The 18,236-nt window shown below is 41.4% G+C and overlaps 1 protein-coding gene across 3 annotated transcripts in view; it reads left to right on the forward strand.

Annotated features, from left to right (window-relative positions):
• The window catches only part of LOC135508305 (runt-related transcription factor 3-like), an 87,724-nt gene extending 79,819 nt beyond the window's left edge, over positions 1-7,905 (forward strand). For all 3 annotated transcript variants that reach the window (XM_064928395.1, XM_064928393.1, XM_064928394.1), the window contains one exon: positions 4,522-7,905. In XM_064928395.1, coding sequence (XP_064784467.1) covers positions 4,522-5,030 — 509 coding nt within the window. In that variant the 3' untranslated portion in view covers positions 5,031-7,905. The remainder of the gene's footprint in view (positions 1-4,521) is intronic.
• The last annotated feature ends 10,331 nt before the right edge of the window (positions 7,906-18,236 follow it).

Raw genomic sequence — 18,236 nt, forward strand, 5'->3', positions numbered from 1 at the left:
CATTTTCTGGAATTTTCCAAGCTGTTTAAAGGCACAGTCAACTTCGTGTATGTAAACTTCTGACCCACTGGAATTGAGATACAGTGAATTATAAATTAAATAATCTGTCTGTAAACAATTGTTGGAAAAATGCCTTGTGTCATGCACACTCTAGATGTCCTAACCAACTTGCCAAAACTATAGTTTGTTAAAAAGACATTTGTGGAGTGGTTGAAAAACAAGTTTTAATGACTCCAACCCTGTATATACAGTACCAGTCAAAAGGTGGTACAAACCTACTCATTCAAGGGTTTTTCTTTATTTGTACTATTTTCAAATGAGTTGGTTTGTCCAAACTTTTGACTTGTACTGTCTATTTTCTATGCCATCCAAATCCACATTTTACACTGAACTCATCAACACCAAATCAAGTGGAATCAGACAGTGTGTGTGTGTGTGTGTGTGTGTGTGTGTGTGTGTGTGTGTGTGTGTGTGTGTGTGTGTGTGTGTGTGTGTGTGTGTGTGTGTGTGTGTGTGTGTGTGTGTGTGTGGCAAGTAACTACATCACACCTGTTCTATTCACAATGTCTCTTTTAAGCCACTGAAGCTCAGGACAAGGAAGTCAAAGTCAAGCAAATTCTAGAGAATACATTGCATACCTACATTCCCACCTTACCCAGTATCAAACTGCCACTACTGCTTATGTACAAAAAATCAGCTACAAACAGACAGAACATTATGCAGCCCATTAGCCTATGTACAGTTCATCTAGATAAAATGTATGCCACTAAACTACAGGAGGTTGGTGGCACCTTAATTGGGGTGGACGGGCTTGTGCTAATGGCTGGAACGGAATTAGTGGAATGGTATCAGCTACATCAAACATATGGTTTGATGCCATTCCATTTTCTTGATGAAAGCCATTATTATGAGCCGTCCTCCCCTCACCAGCCTCCACTGCACTAAACCGTGTGCAATTGCAAGATAGCAAGATGGGGAGACTTACGGCACTTCACAATAACTGGCAAACTATCTTGGCCAACTATAACTGTTTTAGGTAGTAATGTAACAAATAATTTATTGACTTAATTATCTATCACTTTCTGTGAGGGCCCGTTGCTAAAGAATCGAGTTACAATGACGTTCCTTTCTATATAGTTTAATTTGAATAGTAGCTGTAGTAGCTGTAGCACATAATTGACTCAGGTGAATCCCCCGCGCAGGTGAGCATGGGGAAAGGTATTGTCAGAATAAAAGTCCCTGACATAAAGTCTAAATGGTGACACTATAATAAAAGTCTCAGAATTCTGATTATAAAACATATCTCTTATTCCAAAACCCTGGCTACAGTAACAACAAACCAGTCAGACAGTACTCAGAGATGAGTGACAGTTATCAGGTGTTCTATGGCTCCCGTTGGCCTACTCCCGTTGGCCTCCAATAGGTGATTGACTGCCGCACCCTGAGCAAACCTTCATTCTTGACTGCCTGCCAAAGAGAAATTAAACTGATCAAGAGAGCGATATTAAACTGCCGTTTATTGGTTTACGGAAGCCTACATCACACAGAATGAAGAAGAAGAAAAAACGAATCAAATGTTTGTCTGTCACATTAATCAGCTGATGCTGTCACTATTGTCAATATTGGTAATTGTAAGTGGAGCCCCACTGGGCATAAACTGGTTGAGTCAATGTTGTTTCCACCACATTTCAACCCCCCTAAATCTATGTGATGTGGATTTGCAAAAAGTCATCAACATAAGGGAATTTCATATTTTTTTCATCCAACTTTTAACCTAAATCCAATGACATGGCAACATTTTTTGTTGATTTCACGTTGACAACTCAACCAACTGTAAATCAAAACTAGACGTTGAACTGACATCTGTGCCCAGTGGGTCCTTTATGGGTTAACTATGTCTGATTCAACAGGTAGACTAGCTGAAGGCCTAGGAGCATACATTAAGTGCATGGTGTGTGCAGTCATGTCCTCATCTGTCCTTGTATGCACCTATCAAACCCAGATACTACAGTACAGTAGGTGGCAGCAGATGAATGAGAAGACTGAGACACATATACACACACAGCTCATGTTGTGTTTGGAAGGAACTGCCAGATCAGCCTAACCCTGCAGTCATGCCTTGGTTTTTGTGGGGCAGTATGGTGTTGTGCTTAAGGAAATAAACTGGTGACAGGAGCTGCTCCAAATCCCAGCGAGGAAAACTGCAGCGTCAAACACTTGAGCATGATCTGAATTTCCTCTGTCAGTTGAATAAATTAGGGAATGCGTGGCTGGGAAATTTGACTCAAAACAGCTGGCTTTTGTGTACTGTGTTACCTATGCGACTACACTTCAGGATAGTTTAGCACTGACTGGTCTGTGACATTGATCCGGTTTGGTTACTTTTACAAAATACACAAATACATAGAACACACACATTCTCTCTCTGACTCTCTCTCTTTCTCTCTCTCTACCACTCTTTTTTACCAACTTGGTCTCAGAGCATTTCATATTATTCTGTACGTAAATCTGAGACATTCCATATCATAGGTTGGAACCTACATAATTTTCCAATCATTGCATTCTGAACAGAATGACAATTTGTTTTTATTTCGTTCCACTGTTCCAACCAGCCAAATAAAGTTCTGAACCGGTTCGAACCCCCCAAAAAGTTCCCGGTTTATATCGCATCTTTCTGTTTCTTTTTGAACCTGTGAAATCAACCTTTGTTTACATTTAACTCATTGAATTACTTCACCAATCAGTACGGTTAGAGTAGGCTAGTTGTTTACACGCGTGATGGACAGTGTAGCCTATGGCACAACATGCAACTGAAATTTTGCTGGTGGGGAGAGAGCGAGTTGAGGAGGAGGCTTGAAGCACTGGGCATCTTGTTATGACATGCATTATCTGAATTAGGGCCACATAATTATACCTAGGAGGAGTGGTTTCTATGGAGGTACTTTGAATGTCCTTTGAGCTAGCTAGCTAATAAGTTGTGTGTGTGTAGAGCGGTAGCAGAATTAAAAACACATCTAACCTTTTTGTAGTTAATAAATCCAACTTGAAACGTGATAACTAGGCCTGTAGTATCCTTAACTAGCATTGAAAGAGTTAATCCATTATTTTCTAGCTAATTAAAAAAGCCTATGCTTCAGAGGGGGGAGGAGAGGTAGCCTAAACACGCACACACACACAGGCAAATATTTTTAGCTTGCAGACAGACACTGGAACAAGTTTCTGAGTGACAGAGTGAAGACAATGCATAGGCACTTTTTTGTGCTTTGTTGTGGAACTAGAAAAACAAACTGGAACTTAAAAGAACATTATTAACCGTTTCCCATGCTTTTAGAATAACTGTTCTCTTCTGGAACAGTATGGATCAGTTTTGTTCCAGGTTCTGTTTCTGTTACTTAAAAATCTTTGTTATTTTATGCTTTTCGGTTTCCTGAACCAGTTCCAACCCCTGGTATGTATTCATTTCTGGATGTCCATCCTCCATTTAGTGTGATATATTATAAATTGCAATTCGTATGATATGTTAAGAATTGCAATTCATACAATATATTACGAATTAGCAATACGTATGATATGATACGAATTTCAATTTGTTGTGGCTAGTTTTAGCTAGGTGGCTAATGCTAACATTAGCTAGGTGGCTAACGTTAGCTAGGGTTAAGGTTAGAGTTAAGATTAGAGTTAGAAGTTAGGTTAAAGCGTTAAAGTTAGGAGTTATGTTCAATGGTTAATGTTAGGGCAAGGGTTAGCTAACATGCTAAGTAGTTGCAAAGTAGCTAAAAAGTGACGAGATTCGAACATGCAACCTATGGGTTGCTAGATGTTCGCGTTATACGCTTACGTATCCAGCCCGACCAATCACCCTCCTTTCCTTTTTGACTTAAGTAATCTTCTGTCTTATGTAACCATACCAAACGTAACATATTACACTCATTTGAGTGTCTTGGATTTACATATACTATGTAACATCTAGTCTATGAGACCAGGCTGCTCTCTCCCTCCCTCCCTCCCCTATTTGTCTCTGAATGTGACGGTTATCTCTGTAGTTTCCTGTTCCCTCTCTTCAGTGTGATTTATGTAGAATTACACAACAGCCCACAATGCACAACAAGCTCTCAGTGTTAGCCCCTTTTAATTATTCGAAATAACAGAGAATGATGTTACTGTAGGTTCCTCTGGTTTAGCTGGAATGGTTGTGTCGGAGGACTGGGAGTATTCTGAGGTTGAGGACTCTCTCATAACTTCACAGATCTATTTGCTGATGTGCTGTCACAGCTTCATGACTGTTACTGAACTGTTACTCTCAGTTCATTACTTCTAACTAGATAGTGTTTGCAGGGTTGTAGATCTTCACTGTCAGTTGGGGACGTGGTACTTTACTACAGCTTCCTGTCAGTGGAATGAATTCTGACTCTCCCTATCTCACTTTGACTCTGAAACATTTTCATGGGCGGGTCATGTATGACATCTATGTGCACCAGGAGTCTCTAAACCAAATGTGTTGTTTCTCTCTCCCTCTCTCAGGTCCCACCGCTGATCTCTTCCCCCAGAGGACCTCCTTCCCCTCTCTGTCCCCGCTGACTGACCCCCGTTTCTCAGACCCACGTATGCACTACCCAGGAGCCTTCACCTACTCAGCCAACCCCTCCAGCACGGGCATCGGAGGCCTCAGTGTGACGGGAATGTCTGCCTCCTCCCGCTACCACACCTACCTGCCCCCGCCCTACCCAGGCAACCAGAACCAGGGAAGCCACTTCCAGTCCAACTCCTCCCCCTACCACCTGTACTACGGCACCGGGTCCGGCTCTTACCAGTTCTCCATGGTGGGCCCGGGCGGGACCGGGGGTGAGCGCTCCCCCAGCCGCCTGCTGCCCTGCTCGGGGGCCTCAGCCTCTGGAGTTGGCAACAGCCTGATAATCCAGGGCCTGAGCAACCAGAGCGAGGGGGTGGAGGCAGACGGCAGCCACAGCAACTCCCCTACGACCATGAGCGGGTCTGGACGCATGGACGAGTCTGTCTGGAGGCCCTACTGACTGTTAGACAACTAGAGCAAATGTAGGACAGAGAAGAGAGAGAGAAAGCAAAAGTCAAGAAGTTATATGAAACAAAAAAAGATTAATCCTTCCCCCAAAAATAAATGTTGCATGTTTGTCTTTTCTTTATCCCGCACTCGCTTCGTACCCTTTTCCTAGTTGACCAAAGACATTCAATGTCTGTCAGAATGCCATGGCCAGAGGTGGCCTTTATGAAGGCCATGGGTACACCCTGCACTGTGACAGGGACTATTCTCTGAGACTCTGAAAGCCATACAAAACTCATTATTTTCAATTGATGAGTAAGAACTGCAAAATAACTGCAAATAGATGTTAAGGTGTTAGAACAAATAAGCCATAGTAATATACTGTATCAGGTTCTTCTGAAAAACAGGTACAACATGCATACCATAGACTATGAAAAGGCTAAACTTACACATCCATTCATTCTATGCAGCTGATGAATGGTAAAAATGCAAGTGCTATTGTGGCTGATCAGCCAACGAGACCAAAACTATCCTTATCCCTCAGATAAGGGATACCTTTCTTGGCGTTACGAGCTAAACATCCAGAACAGTGACTGTACTGCCTCAACGGCCTTTGACTGTTATGTGAAAACAGAAGTCAAACAGGATGTTTGCTTCACGTGACTCAGAAACTGCCCTAGATGACATGTGGCTGTATTGCTAATGTATACTGATCCTGAAGCTTTTATTTTGTGAGCGGTTTGGAGAATCATCCATCAGTCCATGAAAGATCATCAAGAACAATCCATCGTCTCAAAGTAGTTATGCATTGCTTGAAAATTGCATTTATTATCTATACTAGGATGGATCAGTCCTTGGAGGTACAGTAAGCAATGCTTATTCAAAATGAACAACATTATGTATTTGAGTGAAACTCCCCTGTAAAGTCGTTAATGTATTGATCATCTATGTAGCAGAACAATAGCTGATATTCTGAGGACTGTCCAGGACTTTAGCAGAGAAGAGGTTTTTTGAAGCAGGAATTTTATGGATTCCTGTCTTTTTAGTTTCTTGGACTGTTATCTTTATTTTTACTTATGGTAGGCCTATATATTTCTTCATTGTGTCTGCAAACTGTTCTAGTGTAGTATGTCTGAACTAGATAATACAGTTGACTTTTTTTATATTTATTTGAGCCAAATTTGAGAAAATGTTCACTTATGCCCAAAAACATTTAGCATTTTTCTCTACCTTATCTTTTTTGTATAAATATTTTGTTTATTTGTTGTTTAATATAAAATTTGAATTTGTGTAATATATTTCTTCTAAATTATGAAAAAAAGTAAACTTTTAATGTTATTATTTTGTATTTCGATGTAGTTTCGATGCACTAAAAACATTCATGATATTCAACCATTAGAAGCACAGATCCCAACATTAAATCCAACAATCACTTTATTTATAAGATCCCCCTTTAAACAGTCGCTCAATCACCAACCCCCAGCCTCCTTGAGTTCACATTTTTCCACTCTTTTAAAGAAGAAAATAAATATTTAAGACACACAACCCACAATATGTGGCTATGCAGATCTTGTTTCTTTGTTTATCACTGAAACCTCAGACTATGATTGGCTTAATCTCAAACCACATTGGCATGTCTGAAGTGGCTAACTAAACAGTAGAGATGGAGTGGGCTGATTTTCACAGGTAAGCACACACACACACACACACACACACCTGTGCTTTCTGTGCTACAGGTGTGATTGTGCACATTCTCACAGACCCAATGGCCTTTCCCACCCCAGGGGGACACAGAGAGTAGGGATGAAGATAGAGGGGGTTCAAAGTGGGATCCTCTTACCAACACCAAGGTCATTCCTAACTAAAAACAAGCCCTTGTGCACAGGTCCCTTTGTTCTGCATGAGCTGTGAGTCCTTTGAAGCCTTTCTGACCGTGTTTTCTCTCCTTCTTATTGTAATTTATTGATCATTAGTGCCTGCAGCTCAGGGCACTGCACAGGATTCAGATGTCAGGACAGAGCATCTTTTTTGTATGAGCTGTGCTGAGCCACTTCATTAATTGTGTCAGGTGTGCCATGTTAAGAAATTGAGGTGTTTTGGTGAAAAGGAGGAGGAGAGTTGTTGTGGCTTCTTTAGAGCAGATATTATACCAATTAGGGTTGGTTTAGCGACCCCCAATCTTTGAGTGCATACATTAAAAAACAAAAAATATTGCTAGCATTTGTAGCTCAGAAAAAAAGTTAAGCTAACTCTATTGACAAATCTACTACCTTATTCCTTATTTTTGTTTAAGACAATCAATTATATAAAGATGCATTCCTAACTCTTGGGGAGTAGAGGGAAAGAATAGCATGTTCTTATAATCACTGTGTTCCTACCCATCCCTTTGGGTTTGAAGGCCTAACTTTAGATTGGGCAAAATTCATGCAGCTATGAGAAATCAAAGATGTACCCGATATCATATGGTTATATCAAAACCAAAGAAAGGCCTGTAATATTGTTACATTGATGGTTTGGATTTGTTGTTTTACACAAAATGTCTCGGTTGGTTTCCATTATCTGTTGATAAAATGTCCATAACTCTTAAGAAAGAGGTGTGTATATCATGAGGCATTTGCAAAACAGGGAGGTTAAATTGTACAATTACATTTTATTTTATGTTGGATAGAAAAGCACAAAGCTTTTGTTTTCTTTAATGTTTCTTTTAAACAACCTCTTCATTTTGTTTTACCATAATGTTAATTCATTTTGCTCAAAGCATGTATGTCTGAAGCTATGTTAATTTAATTTTCATCCATGTAATATCCTTAAAGACTCTGTATTAAGTGCTTGTAAAGTGTGCAGACAATGTAGTTTTTAATCATTTTAATTAAAAAACATCAATTTCAGATTTTTCTCAGGATCGTTTGTATTCCAATTATAATATGACAAAATGATGCATGTATATCAGTTCCCCTTAATGAGGAGAAAATCTAGGCTTTGTCAACACAAGTAATAATACTCTATAGCATAATAGATCCATTGAGCTATATATTACGGGTCTCAAAATAATTTCCGCCCACATCCTTCACAAAAAGCTCTCACAGTCTCACATCAGAATAGTTTCTCAAACGCCACATTTCTAAGTTGTTCCAAACGACAAATTTCAAAGTGTTTAAGGTTAAGTCTAGGAATTAGCTCTGAATTTTTAAAGGTTAGTGTAATGAACATGAGGGGAGACAGAGGGACGGCAGGGTAGCCTAGTGGTTAGAGTGTTGGACTAGTAACCGGAAGGTTGCAAGTTCAAATCCCCCAAGCTGACAAGGTGTTTAATTCTGTAAACAGGCCGTTAACCCACTGTTCCTAGGAGAAAATAAGAATTTGTTCTTAACTGACTAGTTAAATAAAGTAAAATAAAAAATAAATAAAAAAGCTGGGTCCAGGGGCAGCAGAAGGTCCACAGGAGGAGGCAGGTAGCTGGGTCCAGGGGCAGGCAGAAGGTCATATACAGGAGGAGGCAGGTAGCTGGGTCCAGGGGCAGGCAGAAGGTCATATACAGGGGGTCCAAAAAGGTAACAGTACAGGCTCTGAAAAGGCTAGTTTCGTCATCCAGGAGATCAGGCAATAGGTTGATAACAAGAAATCTAATAGGCTAAAGTACAGACAGGGAATAGGCAAAAACTATCATACACAGGAGGATTACATTACGGGAAAACCAGGACTCCGAATCGAGATATGTCACAAAACAAACAATACCTTACATTGATGGGGTACAAAGAACTGAACTAAATAGTGTGTTATTATGACATATAGGTGTGTGAACAGGTGATCTGAATTCAGGTGATTGGGATCTGGAGAGTGAGCTGCATTCAGGGGATCTACGTGTTGGAAGCAGACGTTACAGTTAGGGTTAGGCATTAACTCCTAAATCTTAAGGTTAGGCATTATCCCCTAATGGTTAACTTAAGGTTTGGGATAGGCTTAAAACAAAAATCTCAAAAACAACTTTCTATCGCTAGATTTGAACATGCAACCTTTTGTACCAAATGTCACATTTTTAAGTGTTAAGTTTAGGCATTAACTGCAATTCTGACATTCAAAACATTGAAAACATTACATTTTTTACATTGAAAAGTCTCAATTGTAAATACCTCTATGATTAGCAAGAGGGAAGGTATTGAAAGTGAAGAATGTAAACAAGTAGGCACATGCTATAATTCACCTCTAGAAATACAAACAGGATCACCTCAGCAGACTAATGGGTACAGTATAAGGGAACAAATGTTCAATCAAACCCACTCCATTCCAATTTATTCTGTTCCATCAAATTCCATTCTCATCCAATACTCTCTTAGGCTCAGAGCCGTAAATACCATAGACTGTATACCATGTCCCTTCAATCTCTATATATCTCACTATATATATCTCTCTCTCTCTAAGTGGTGGTTACCCAAGCCTTCCCTCTTCATTATACCCCAGTCTCCCATCAGTATGCCACTCAATGGCAAATTACCCACACTTCTCAGTGCCTCGCAAAACGCCACATCTGTCAACACGGCTGTACCCAAGGCATAAATAGAGCACGTCCCAGGAATCCGATACCACCCTGGCATCCTCCGCGCAAAACACATCAGCAAGTTGTCACTTGTTAAAAAACAAAAGAGCAAAAATTAGGAATGTCAGCGTTGTTTTCCACTGTAATATTGGGTGTTAATTTATGCATTGCTGATGGCATCTATTTAGCTCATTTGAGGTCTGCCCACAGGATTAAACACTTGAGATCTCTCTCTCGTAGGGTGGTCTAATATCAAATGAGTTCTGTGGTTAACCTGAAATACAATACCCACAATCCCTCACTCTTAAACTAATCCCACCTGTTGAGATTCCATGAAAAGGTTTGTTGCTTCCCTCACTCCCTCGTTCCTTTCTCCCTCCCTCCTATGCTACTTTCTCTCTATTCCTTTTTACCTCTTTTCTCTCCTGCCCACCTACCCTCTCATCTCCTTTCTTCTCCTCTTATATTCTCTCCTTCATGAGTCTCCGCATCGGGCCTTCTGTGGGGTCAGTCTTGGCAAGGCAACAAAGCCTCAGGACGCACACACGCAGGCACGAGACACACTGCATTCAATTAACTCAGAACACTCAAAGCATCTCTACAAACACACTCAGAATCCCCGCTGACAGATCTCACACCGGTTGGATTCTCACACAGTGAACCTGAGCTCCACTTCACAGTGTATGACAGATCTGTGCTGTCTTAAACATTACCATCCATTTCCTTTAGTCTCATCACAGAGCCAGTGTCCTTCCACACCGCTCCCCCACGGCTCAGAAAATACAAAGAGAAGACGATAAGCTTTCAATTAGCCAGAGCTCTGGGGAATTTTCCAGCTGTATTCACACACTCTGTGAGATTGACTCTGTGCTTCACATGTGGGGACCAGAGGAACTCCCATCTAGGTTTGGCTTTGTCGTAGACATACAAGAAGAGTTTTTTTTTTTTGCTGCCCTCTTCCTAAAACTCTAGCTCTCCGGGAAGACGGGAAACACACTCAAAGTTTAATGGATGTGATGGAAGTCGAAGATGGCTTGATGAATGGTCTTACAGTATGAGGAGAGAGGGGGAGATGTATTCTTCAGTTAGCAATCAAACACACCGGTACGCAAACAACAAAATGCAGGCGTGCACAAAAACAATCTAAGCCATTGGGAACATCAGTTAATACAGACATTACATTCATATGTTTCGTAAAACCGACATGACCTTGTAGTACATGGTTCCGTCCTGCCTTTGCAGTATTTAATTTTTTTCCACGTCTCCTTTTTCCACTCTGTTCAAACTCATCATCAGCTCATCAGCTACTTGACAGTAATACAACACAAACAAGACTGTTTCTCAGTTAGAGAAGAGAAACACTATTTATAAATAGATATAAACTGGGAAAAGTAGGGAGAAATTTTGTTTCTCTTTCTTTGGAAAGAGTACATCATGAAAGCCCTCTCATTTCTCATGAACTCAATATCCCGTGCTGCAGCAGACACAGCGGTACCTGCATTCAAAACCCATTCGAGCTTATTCTGGAGCTGCTGACCTCTACTCCCAGAACTCGTGAGAAGTGGCAAGCGGGCTAGAACCAGTTTGATTTGGGTGCTTAGTACGACCGGGTCTATTTTCTAACTGGACTGCTGGTGGGAAAAGCGTCTGCCGTCCAAAATCAAGGTTCCCACAGATCGACCAAGAACGGTAAGGGCCTAGGGTTCTGGCCAGAGTCGTGATGCATCCCTTCTCACACTGAGGACCATGATTAACTCAATGACAAAGAGGGACAGAGTGAGAGAGGGGGGAAACAGATATCTAGGAGAGAAAAACAGGAAGAGAGAGAGAGAGATGGAAGAGAGAGATATGGAAGCGAGATGGGAAAAGAAAGATGTGATGGATAGAGAGAAAGAGAGTGAGAGAGGAAGGGAAGGGAAGAAGGAGAGGCAGAAGAAAAGTGAGTGAGAGTCTCCCAGTTAAGGTAGTTTCTCATACAGTGTAACTCTTCAGAGACTGTTCTCTGTTTCTCCACACACCATCCAGTTCCCACAGCGGAGGAACTCTCTGTGGAGCCAAACCTCTGTTACAACAGAGACCCATGAGGATCAGTGACGAAGGACCGACTCAGAAAATAATCACAGAAACACTCTATCAGATAACTATATAACTCTATCAGATATCTAGATATCTTTTTTGGGGGACAATATGTTTTTGATTGTTTTTCTACAGAACTCAGTCATGTTTAATCTCACACAGTGTCAATATACACCACAAATCCACATACATTCATTCTCACAGAGGGATCCACGAACAAAACACTAAGACAAAAAATCGATCCAAAACAAACTGACAGTCACAAACAAACAAAAATGATTGTAATTGATTGAATGACACTAGAGATCCATCCTAGTAGACATGGTCAAAATTCATGATGCCACTTTGTAACCATGACCTAAAGATGTTATCAAACGTTGGAGGTAAGGTGGGGCTATTCCTGGTGATATTGGTTCTTTCCACCTCATGAATTTAAAATACAAATGGAATTGAAAATCAGTGGATTGTCCGTTTTTGTCTTCAATGCCTTGGACCTGAAGTAGTGAATATATTGTAGATTATACGGTATTACATTTGTGGCTTCGATAGTCCTCCATGCAGTTGTGCAGCCCAGTAATACATCTTCATATGAGGTAGTCCAAGACCTCCAGCTCTATAGGGTAATCATCTAGACACATACACTTAATGCCCTTGTGCGAAGAGACCAAGTATAAGTGCTTAGTTTGAAACAAAATGCTTGGAATTGTATGGAAATCCTGCTCTCATCTTTGAACGGACAATCCAGTCCTTGTGGTATATTGTGAAGTGCAGGTGAATAATTATGTTTGGTAATTGCATGCACTTCTCAATTTTGAACTTTTATATTGAAGCACTCTACTTCACACTACGTGTGTCATCAACTGCACAACTGAGTCAGGATCACATAGGCTTAAATGAATTTGAGTTGAGGAGAAAAATAAATTAGTAATCCAAGAAAGATGTTAATAAGTTAATTAGAAGCAGCACTATTTTATGGACAAAAAAAGCTTCTCCCTTACCAGCAAGACTACTGCAGGACAGACAGTCAGACCGTAAGTTTCATAACCAAGACCATGGTCATGGGGTTTACTGACCAAGACCACAACAACATCTAAACTCTTCATTCTGACCATTAAATGGGTTGGAGTTGTTCTTTGTGGATTCTTTCGTTACATCATGTCCACATAGCTTCATATTTTCTTACCAAATTACCCTTAATTTGATTAGGCCACTTTCATTGAGAAATTTCAGAAAATAGAACACTTGAATCAGAGTGAAAAGCACATCTGTGTCAGTGCATTTCACAACACAACACTGACACACTGTATTAGGTTCTTGCATGAGTTTGATTTTTGATGTTTGATTCTTTATTTTTCAACTTGATATATTTGTGCATAATCGGTGACATGGGACATTAACTGAATAGAGAGGAAGAGAAAGAAGACGTTTCCCAGAAATGTATTGGAAAAAATAACGTCCACGCGGTGGAATAGTTTTTTTCCCTGAGAACCGATACACGACACTGTCCTCTTTCTCACACAGTAAACTCTGAATAACAATCACATGTCCATGATCACTGTCCATGATCACATGTCCATGCGAAAAACTAGTGCTTCCTTCATACTACAGGAAATGAACACACACTCCTAGTCTGTGCTAGGCTCTTCTCGGGCCTCCCTCCCTACATTACCCTGGAGTCTAGAGTAGAGTGGGGGCAAATGAGGCGAAAAGGGGAAACGGGGATCCCTACGGATCAGGTCTCTTTTCACTTCCTGCATGAGAATTGAACATGCTCACTCTTTAGTTCACATACACAATCTCTCTTTCTTTTTCTTTCTTTCTTATTTCTTTCTTTCTTTTTCACATCTGTGTGCACAGGCAGTGAGTACAATTATGATGTCTGTTTTGAGTCACATGGGAAGACAAAGGCTTGTTAAAACTGGAGCTTTCCTCCTTTCAATAATGCTTCCCAGTGGAACTGCTATACAGAGGCCATTTCAATTTCAAATATCGTACTGTATGTTTACTGTTTTTTGTGCATAACCTTTTCGTAGCTGTCTATTTACCACTAAAAAAACAATGCTGGTACAAAGACTGCACTCAACGAACTGTATAGGGCCATAAGCAAACAAGAAAATGCACATCCAGAGGCGGCGCTTCTTGTGTCCGGTGATTTTAATGCAAGGAAACTGAAATCCATTCAACATCATTTTTACCAGCATGTCACCTGTGCATTAGAAGTAACAAAACTCTAGGTTACCTTTACTCCACACACAGAAACGCAAGGCTCTCCCTCGCCCTTCCTTTGGCAAATCTGACAATAACTCTATCCTTCCACCGACTTCATTAATAAGTGCATTGACGACGTCGTCCCCACAGTGACCGTACGTACATATCCCAACCAGAAGCCACTGATTACAGACAATATCCACACTAAGCTAAAGGCTAGTGCTGCCGCTTTCAATCCAGATGTTTATAAGAAATCCCGTTACGACTTCTGACAAGCCATCAAACAAGCAAAGCGTCAATGCAGGACTAAAATCGAATCCTACTACGCAGGCTCTAAAACTATCCCGGATTATAAAGGGAAAACAGCTGTGAGCTACCCAGTGATGCAAGCCTACTAGGCGAGCTAAATGCCTTCTATGCTCGCTTCAACACTGAACCATACATGAGAGCACCAGCTGTTCCGGACAACTGTGTGATCTCGCTCTCTGTAGTTGTTATCAGACCTTTAAACAGGTAAACATTCAGAAGCCTGCGGGGCCAGAAGGATTAACATGACGCATACTCAGAGCTTGCGTTGACCAGCCGGCAAGTGTCTTAACAACTTCAACCTCTCTCTGACCCCGTCTGTATTTTACCTACCTGTTTCAAGCAGACCACCATAGTCCCTGTGTCCAAGAACGGCAAGATAGCCTGTGTAGCACTTTCCTGCAGTCAATGGCCAAAAGCAAATGTTATTAATATTTTTCATAATTTCATAACAGTTTTTTATATTTCAGTGGTGAGTAGTAGTGTAAAATTTGTGTAAAATTGGGATACAAACTGAATTTAATAAATGTCAACTCTATACCTGACATGTTTCAGATGTCTTCGTTTTTAAGCCCATAACCATGTGTGTGAGGTGTATACTTTTGTTTCAAAGTAGATTTGTTTAACACTACCAAGAATTACTTGACCCTTTGCACTCACATCTATAGCCGTGAAATGATTTGAAAGGCTGGTCCTTGCTCACATCAACACCATCATCCCAGACACCCTGGACCCACTCCAATTCACATACCGCCCCAACAGATCCACAGATGATGCACTCTCTATTGAACCCCACACTGCCCTCTCCCACCTGGACAAGAGGATAAATAGCTATGTGAGGATGCTGTTCATTGACTGTAGTTCAGTGTTCAACACCATTGTGCCCTCCAAGCTCATCACTAAGCTCAGGACCCTGGGACTGAACACATCCCTTTGCAACTGAACCATTGACTTTCTGAAGGACTGCCCCCAGGTGGTGAGGGTAGGCAACAACACATCTGCCACGCTGACACTCAACACAGGTGCCCCTCAGAGGTGGAACTCCAAGTTCCTCTGTGTCCATATCACTAAAGAATTAACATGGTCCACACACACCAACACAGTCGTGATGAAGGCACGACAACCCCTTTTCACCCTGAGAAGGCTGAAAAGATTTCCATGGGCCCTCAGATCCTCAAAAAGTTCTACAACTGCACCATTGAGAGCATCTTGACTGGCTGCATCATCGCTTGGTATGGCAACTGCATGGCATCCGACTGCAAGCTACTGACCACAACTACTGACCACAACTAATGACCAAAACTACTGACGTGATCCGTAGTTATATGGTTGTCGTCAGTAGTTTTGGTCATTAGTTGTGGTCAGTAGTTGTGTGGTTATTGTCATTAGTTGTGTGCTTGTAGTCAATAGTTGTGGTCTGTATTTGTGTGGTAGTGGTCAGTAGTTGTGTGACTCAGTAGTTTTGGGGTCAGTAGTTGTGGTCAGTCGTTGTGTGGTTGTGTTCAGTAGTCTTGGTCAGCAGTTTTGTGGTTTTCGTCAGTAGTTGTGTTCAGTAGTTGAGATCAGTAGTTGTGTGGTTGTGGTTAGTAGTTGTGGTCTGTATTTGGGTGGTTGGGGTCAGTAGTTGTGTTCAGTAGTTGTGTGGTTGTAGTCCATAGTTGTAGTCAATAGTTGTGGTCAGTAGTTTTGGTCAGTAATTGTGATCCGTAGTTATATGGTTGTCAACTACTGAACACAACTACTGACCAAAACAGCACAACCACTGACCAAAACTACTGATGACAACTACATAACTACTGATCACAACTACTGACCAAAACAACACAACCATGGACCAAAACTACTGACCCCAAATTTACTGAGCCACACAACTACTGACCACAACCACACAAATACAGACCACAGCTATTGGCCACAACCACACAACTACAACTACTAACCAAAACTACAGCCACACAACTATTGACCACAACTACTGAAGCACACAACCACTGACCACACCTACTGACCACACCATCTGACCACAACTACTAACCACAACCACACAACTACAACTACTAACCAAAACTACTGACCACAACTACTAACCACAACTACTGATCACAACTACTGAACACAACTACTGACCAAAACCACACAACCACCGACCAAAACTACTGAACACAACTACTGACCCAAAACTACTGAACCACAAAACTACTGACCAACACTACTGACCAACACTACTGAACACAACCAGACAGCTACTGACCACAACTACTGACCACAAATACTGACCACACAACTACTGAACCACACAATTACTGACCACAACCACATGACTACTGACCAACAATGCTGACACAACCACAAAACTACTGAAAACAAACATACACCTATTGACCACAACTACTGAACTACACAACTACTGATCACAATTATTGACCATAACTACTAACCACAACTACTGACCACACCTACGGACCACAACCAATGACTACAACTACTGACCACAAACACACAACTACTTACCACACAACTACTGCTACTACTTACCACACAACTACTGACCACAACAACACAATTACTTACCACACAATTACTGCCCACAACTACTGGCTACAACCACAACTACTGAACCACACAACTACTGACCTCAACTACTGTCTGCTGACCAACACTACTGACCACACAACTATTGACAACAACTACACAGCTACTGACTACAACCACACGATGACTGACCAAAAACTACTGACCACAATTACACAACAACTGACCACTACTACTCACCACAGCTATTGACAACAACTACTGAGCACAACCTCAAAACGACTTACCGGAACTACTGAACCACGCAACTACTGACCAGAACTACTGACCAACACTACTGCCCGGAACTACTGACCACAGCAACACACCTACTGACCAGAGCTACTGATGAACACTACTGACCACAACACAATAACTGAGCTTATCAACTGACCACAAAACGACTGACCACACCACTACCGAACCACACAACTACTGACCACAACCACTGAAAACAACCACTGACAACAACCACACAAACTGATATACAAAAAACTGCAGACCATAGCGACTTACCACAACTACTGACCACAACCACATGACCAATGATCACCACCACTTCTAACCACAACTGCTGACTACTACTGACCAAAACTACTGACCACAACTACCAATCACATCTACCGACCACAACTACACAACTACTGACCACAACAACCACACAACCGCTGACCACAACAACAGACCACAACTACCGACCACAACCACAACAACTGACCACAACTACTGATCACAACCACACAACTACTGACAGCAACTACTGACTACAACCACAGAGGCCTATAGTATTTTGATGTACGATTTCCTATTCATATGGGAAATACCTTTTCCCTTTTCGATGATTTCCACAACTAGTGACCAAAATTGCTGAACACAACCATCGGCCACAACCATACCACAACTACTGATCACAACCACACAACTACTGCCCACAACAACTGACCACAACTAATCCCCACACACCTACTGACAACTACTGACCACAACCACACAACTACTGACCATAACAGCTGACCACAACCACACAACTGCCGACCACACCACTACTAACCACAACTACTGACCAAATCTACTGACCACAACCACACAACTGCCGACCACAACTACTGACCACAACTACTGGCCACAACCACACAACTAGTGACCACAACAACTGACAACAACCACACAACATCTGACCACAACAGCTGACCACAACCACACAACAACTGACCACAACTACTGATCGCAACACACAACTACTGACCACAACTACTGACAGCAACTACTGACCATAACTTAGAGGCTTATAGTATTTTGATGTACGCTTTCATATTCAATGGGGAATACCTTTTCCCTTTTCAAAACTACAAGTGTAGTTTTGCAAAATCTGAACGGAACTTCAAGTGGAGGCTACCACGATACTTTACAATTCAAAGCCTGCATATTTCAGCTCCTGTCATCCTAATTGTACTTTTTGCAACCTGCAAAAAAAAGGTAGAATTGGACCACTGCAACACAAAGTTTTCTCAAATTGATGCGAGG

This window comes from Oncorhynchus masou, chromosome 21 (genome assembly GCF_036934945.1).
Source record: "Oncorhynchus masou masou isolate Uvic2021 chromosome 21, UVic_Omas_1.1, whole genome shotgun sequence".
NCBI lineage: Eukaryota > Metazoa > Chordata > Actinopteri > Salmoniformes > Salmonidae > Oncorhynchus > Oncorhynchus masou.